The sequence below is a fragment of the Ruditapes philippinarum genome, unplaced genomic scaffold, assembly GCF_026571515.1.
Source record: "Ruditapes philippinarum isolate M1 unplaced genomic scaffold, ASM2657151v2 ctg163_1_1_1_1, whole genome shotgun sequence".
NCBI classification, from domain to species: Eukaryota; Metazoa; Mollusca; class Bivalvia; order Venerida; family Veneridae; genus Ruditapes; species Ruditapes philippinarum.
The window spans coordinates 435976-442779 of NW_026861533.1; the positions used below are offsets into that span (position 1 = coordinate 435976).

A 6804-nucleotide genomic window follows, 5' to 3' on the forward strand; every position below is an offset into this window, starting at 1 on the left:
TCTTATTTCGAATAAAAAATAAATAAATATTAAATTGTTCAAATTGTTTAGTTGTAAATTCGCTATTAAAACTTTTGACAGGCAGGTTATATGATCGTGAACAAATCTCTTGTTATATAAACCCGAATCGCCATATAAGCTTACATTTTGTTATTGCGTCATATAATCCCTTAAAAATCTTTTTTTAAACTAATATTATTCTTTGTAGAAATAAATATTTTGGCTCGATCAGATATAAAAAAAGTCGCGTACATTTCAAATTATAAGAAATATTGTTTAAGGTCGCAACACGAATGAGGTCAAATTTGAGACATTTTACCCCTAGCTTCCTCACATGGCCAAGATAAAGACATGTTATGTCTTCAATGAAGATTCCTTCCCAAAATAAACGATATTGATAATAAATAGAAAGTAGATAATCTATAGAATCTGCTGCACTTTCATTACATCCTATATATGTTCTATATTATGCCATACTATTTTATTTATATATGACCTTTTTTAAAGGCGGAATTCAGCTTTTGTTATATAGGTTACGTAAGATGCAATTAGAAATTACGTGATGTAAATATAACGTTATTTAAAGTACTAATTATATGTAAAGCATCGTAACTTGTCAGAGTTTTTCATGGCGCTGTCAACCATTGACATAACGTATTATTAAGGCGTACTAACATAGATACACGAGTCTATTTTATCCTAGTGGAAAATAACCGCCGACAAGACTTTTGGTAAGTTTTATTTCTTATATTTCTTTATTCGCCTTTATACACTAGGATGTACCTTTTTATATAAATTTTAATAAATTAGTTGAATTTTGTTGTTATAAAAGTCTTTTTTTGCAAACTTTCTTTTCTGTTATTTTATATTATGTATCATATACATGCCTTGGTAATCAATGTATATATGTGACTGACAGCTTATGTTAATTAATGTGTTATTCGTCATGCAAATTTGTGCGTTTTATGATTATTCATGAACAATTGATTTCCTATTTGTTCGACTTTGGTAATTTTGCTGTGGTAAGGATATTTATATATAATCATTATTTAAAGTATTCTAGCAATTAATAATAAAAAAACAATTAGTAATGAATTGTGGTGTATGTGTAAATTGTGAAGGGAAAGGACTATTACTTATAGAATTAAAATTAATATTAGTATAGAACTATTCATAAGGAACTACTTTCGCAATTTCTTAATTTGAACTATAAGACCTGTACTTGAAATGCAGTCATATATGTAAATCTTATATACAATTTTTCATTAAATTATTTACTACTTGCAAAAGCTAAAAGCAAATAAATAAATAAAATAAATAAATGCATATATCCGTTTGAAATCATTTTAGAAAACAAATGTGCGTCTGTCCGAACGCGTTATTAGTTGACGTTTTATTGTCTACAAACGGAAATAAGTAACAAATTCTCCGCACAAACAATTAATATGCGAGATGAGACTGAATGTTTGCAGCTGACAGCTGAAAACATTCCCATATACATTTTGACATTTCAAAAATAAATGTTTGAAGAAAGACTTGGGTTAAATTAATGAATTTTAGTGTAATTTAACTGACTAACAACTGACTAATGAAGATTTTTTAAATTGACAAGTATTGTAAATTTTTCAGTCACTAGTTGTTTTCTTTAATATACTATATTTTGTTTTTAAGTTCCGAATACTTTGGGGAATGTGAACTATTTTTTCTTACATCACTGAAAGTTTCGTTTAATAAACTACAATTTATATATTACGTTAACGACTGTTTAGTTCAAATGTTTATGCATGGCTCTGTTGTAAATAGGTCTGTCCCTCCTGAAAATAAAAACATATTTAATAAACGCGTGTTTTTATATGGAACTGATAACGTTAGTATTCTGTCGGAGGAAAAGTGATAGCTTTAAAAGAAAAAAAAAACATAGTGAAATGCTTTTCCGCGTGCACTGGCTTCGAGAATGATTGTTCCCAGTTTCGGATTATTTGAGCCGCGTCATGACAAAACCAACATAGTGCGTTTGCGACCAGCATGGATCCAGACCAGCCTGCACATCCGCGCAGTCTGATCAGAATCCATGCTGTTCGCCTACATACTCTAGAGAAACTGATAGCGAACAGCATGGATCCTGATCAGACTGCGCGAATGCGCAGGCTGGTCTGGATCCATGCTGGTCGCAAACCCATTATGTTGGTTTTGTCGTGACGCGGATTATTTCATACAAGTTGTCCGCAGAGAATGGATTTAAAATTATCTTCCATAACATCTGATAAAAATGAAAGGCTCAATTAGCAATCATTATTTAAACATTTTGCAATTTTGCAGTTGTGAGTTTTATTGTAAAAACATAAAGAATTTCTGGGTCACTGCAACGTGTCGCTTATTTAGGTTTTGTGGAGGAAACAGTTGTGTGGTGTACTTATCACTGCAGCAGTTATGAAAGTTGTCCCATTAACTCAAAAAATGTTACGACTGAAATTATGATACCGAATTAAGTGCATTTACTATGTGCAGTTTACTGTAAACAAAGGGGTTTCAAAACCGTACTTGGCATTGGTATAGTTTCGACCTTTATCTCGAAAATAAAACTTTCGTATTTTGATATTCTCATACGCGTTCTAAAATCTGAAAGTTTTGTAATTGCATGTATTAGGGACAAATTAAAATATCGGTTATGAACGCGTTTTAGTTGTCAGAATAACGACCGATGTCACCTTCATAATTCGTGAAATGGCATGTGTACAACATCAGTACAAAAGTTCTAGTGCACTATGGAATTGATAAGACATTTGTTCTTAGATCAAAAATTCCTTATTTGTGATTCTCATTTGGCACTGTATATGATATGTAACACAACGATGCCAAACTGACCAAATAATGATCTGACATTTTACGTAACATGTTATTATGATATTTTCTTTATTCAGGGACATCTTCAAACGAAACAAGCTTCTACTTAAAGTGAAGGAAAACTTCTTACTTTTGTATGGTGCTCAAATTTGGAAACAATTTCTTATTTCACAATTTACATAAACCAGTGATGAAATCTGTGTTATGTTTCTGCATTCCGTTTGCTTTGCTTTTAACCGGAAGTGCACAGCCCCAGTTTAATAGACCACATCCGCTTTATAGCGGACAGCAACAGTACAACAACAACAACAACAACAATAATAACAATCTTCTGGCGCTAGCACTACTTTTTGGTTTCGGTAAGAAACGATTTTATTGTCATTTCATTTTATTCTTTTGTCACGAACTGATTTGTTTTTAAGTCAAGCCACCATTGACAGTACTGGTGGCGTAAAGGTTTAGTTATTTATTGTTAACAAGAGACTTGTTTTGCTTTATTGATACTTGTTATTATATAATATAAAGGGCATAATACTTTAAATATAGTTTTTGCTGTGCATTTTATGTTACAATGCATTTGCAATTGAGGAATTACAACTGAAAAGTAACAGAAGTATCCTTTAAAAATATTCGGCTGAAGTAAAACTGGTCAACTGGTCAATTAACCTTGCATATGTAGCTAAGAAACAAAACTATTCTGTAATATTCTGTAAAGACAGAAGAAAGAACTTAAATTATAAACATATTGCTTTGGTGGTCTCGTTATTTTAACTAAGTAAGTTCTTGTGTAATATAAAATATTCACTAGAAAATGAAAAGAGATCTAAACGCAGTGTAAACTGTTTGTAGGAATAAATATGGTTAAACAGAACTAACATATGAGCAATGAAACTAGAAAGTTAATATAGAAATGAAACTATAAAGTTAAAGAACTATCCTGTACATTTTTTATTTCAAAATTATCCTTTAAATTTTATTTTAGAATGGCAAGAAATAATTCTTTACATTTTTAGAATGGCCAATGAGATTCCCAGATTTCAGTTTGTAATTTTAAAATGGCCAATAAAAATTCTTCTGATATTCCGTTCTTCCCTGGCAATTTTACAGGAAGTCAAACTGATTTTAGACGGTCTTTGGCCGAAAAACACTACGATGAACTTGGATGAGAAATAGATCTATATGTATATTTCATATATTCAATGATGATCAACAGATACATCGCTATAAACTCGCAAATTTATTATGTTCCATCCAGTCATTTCAAATGTTCAGTTACATTTCGAATAGGATATATCATTTACAGGCTTGAACCGTCCTTGGGAATTCTATAATGATTCTCAAAACAGCCAATCATAAATGAAACTTTTAACAGGTCGTTCATTTTAGGGCTTTTCTTTACATTAATTAAGTACAGTTCTTATTCCTGTTATCAAAGTTTTCGACATATTTAGGATGACATTTGGTGACAATAAATGCAAGTATTCTCTTTAATTTATGCTTGTTTTCTCTTTCATTTCTGAACGTAGAAGGTATATTGTCTCAAAGAAAAAGTATAAAATTTATGCTATTTCTATGTCACGAAAAATGCAAATTTACCTTTATTTTGTAAACATTTCTTAACTTACTGGGTGTAATACACCAAAGTTTCGATATAAAAGTCACTCTGTCGACACAAAGTACATGCACAACTGTACACATTGTATGAGTTTGTATGATCAACAAATGCTAGGAAATCTTGTAAACTGCAGTCACATCACTCAATGTTATCATATTAAATGTTATCATATTAATATTTTACCGTATATTTAGAATGATTGTATTTAGATGCCACGTGCTATTTACAGTAATCATTGCTAATCATACAATAACATTTCTAAGACATACTGTTAGCACATATATTACTTCTATGCAGACCATGAGCCCAAGTCTGCGTTTTTCACCTTTTTGTTTCTGGTTTCATTGATAAATTTTAAATGACAAACTTTTTCCCAAAACGTGTATACTCACAATAACCGGTCTGAAAAATGTCCGAGAATGTATATACATGTACTTACAACTGCCGGTCTTAAAATATTTTTAAGATTGAGTACGTATACTCACGCTAGCCGGTCTTGTAAGTTCCCAAGAATCTGTATACTTACAACAGCCGAGATTAAAACTTTCAAGAATGTGTGAACCCACAACAGCCGGTCTTAAAATTTCCAAGAATGTGTATACCCATGATAGCCGGTCTTAAAAAAGGTCCAAGAATGAATATATTCACAACAGCCGGTCTTAAGAATTTACAAGAATGTGTATACTCACAACAGGCGATCTTTGAACATTTCTGAGATACTTTTATTGTCGGTCAAATGCTTATATATTGACCATACATATGTTATAACGAACACAATATCTCAACTCGAAGTAAAATTACTCTCACTGTATGTAATAATAAACATTTTGATTGTAAATGAATCATGTAAGTCTCATTTTTTCCTGATAAAATGAACTTCTTAAGGTAAAGTTTGTATTTATTTCTTATTGAAATATTTTAAGAACATGTATGTAGTTGTTATCGATCAGACGTAAAACATTCGTAAAAGGTGTTGTTGTTGTTTTTTCCTTTAAGATTTCAATGATTTCTTGGCTCTTCAAGCAACGAGACAGTCACCAGGTTTTGGAAATCTAGGATTGGGACCACTTGCTTATGGCTTAGGAAATTTTGGTATCCAACGTCCTGGCGCTCAGAAAAGAGCCCAGCAAAGCTTAAATGCCCTGTCTATGCTGGGAATTATCGACGGTCCGGACCTACCGGACGGACCGCCAGCTGGAGTTGGTAAACAGGGCGGAGCAAAACGAGGCGGAGCTAAGGCCAAAGCAGCAGCTGGTGGTGAGGGGGCAGAGGGTGCTCCCGTTAAAAAGCCTAGACGAAGGGGGCCAAGAAGGAAAGTAAAGGCAAAGGCAGCTAACGCAAAGAAATAGAACTAAATGTAAATGGTACTTTAAAAATATATAATAGTTTAATGTATTACTTATAACTTCAAATTTGTGTATAATTCGTACGTACTTAAACGCTTATATTTTGTCATTAATTAAGCCAGGTAGCTTTTTGAATATAAGCTAATGATTTCATTCACTAATTACAACATAAAAAACAACATGCGCTATATTTATGCTCTATATTAAGTACTTTTTCGAAGAATGTATTTGAATTGAGAATCATAAGATGTCCTTGATGTTGTGTGTACGTACAAAAAAGTATTTGAAGTAAAACATGTTTTTTATTGCTTGTTATGTAAATAAGATGTTAAATGTAGTAATTTCACTTGTCATCATGAATGATTTACGACGGAACATACATTTGCAACGTGACTGTATTCTCCCTTATAAATACTCCTTATAATTAAACTAAACCAATTATTCTAACAATTTAAGTGAAGTTTTAAATTTCTTTTTCAGGTTTTTATATATCGTGTGAAAGCAAAGACTTGCATGAAATGCAACATTGAAAACAGAACTGTAATATATATGTCAATTAATTCAAATATATTTCAAGAATGAAATTAAAATGATGTATGGAAATATAGTTTCACGACAAATAATACAAAGAACTAGTTTAAAATTTAATGTTATGTTTTATGCCATAAACATCAGAAATAGACGTGCAAAAGAGTTGGTGAATATTTTTATGAAGGCTTTCTGACGAACACATTTCATATTTATGTATTCATGAATATATAAAACAAATGCACGTAAAAGATGTAAATTTAAAACTGTAAATGGATGGTCTCTAGTGAAGTTGTTTCACATGGCGGGACTGAATTTTTTATTTTTGAGAATTTTTATCATTTCATTAAACCCTCAGCCAATAACTTGAGTGCAAATTTTCAGATTATTCGCACTGGCCGTTTTTCCAGAATAACATTCTTATTGTGCAAAATGCTTACAATGACCTCTAATCAGACAAAAAAGAAAATT

At 31.4% G+C, this 6804-nt stretch overlaps 1 protein-coding gene across 3 annotated transcripts; it reads left to right on the top strand.

Moving 5' to 3' along the window:
• Nucleotides 1–583: 583 nt before the first annotated feature.
• Nucleotides 584–6553, top strand: LOC132715968 (uncharacterized). Of its 3 annotated transcripts, none has more exons than XM_060699083.1 (4): nt 584–731; nt 2922–3203; nt 5456–5823; nt 6286–6553. In XM_060699083.1, the coding sequence occupies exons 2-3, from the start codon at nt 2981–2983 to the stop codon at nt 5806–5808; spliced, it is 576 nt and encodes a 191-aa protein (XP_060555066.1). In that variant the 5' UTR covers nt 584–731; nt 2922–2980; the 3' UTR covers nt 5809–5823; nt 6286–6553. The 3 variants fall into 3 exon arrangements, with proteins under 3 accessions (XP_060555066.1, XP_060555064.1, XP_060555065.1); XM_060699081.1 differs by having other exon boundaries at nt 585–731; nt 5456–5816; XM_060699082.1 differs by lacking the exon at nt 584–731 and adding an exon at nt 1548–1611 and having other exon boundaries at nt 5456–5816.
• The last annotated feature ends 251 nt before the right edge of the window (nt 6554–6804 follow it).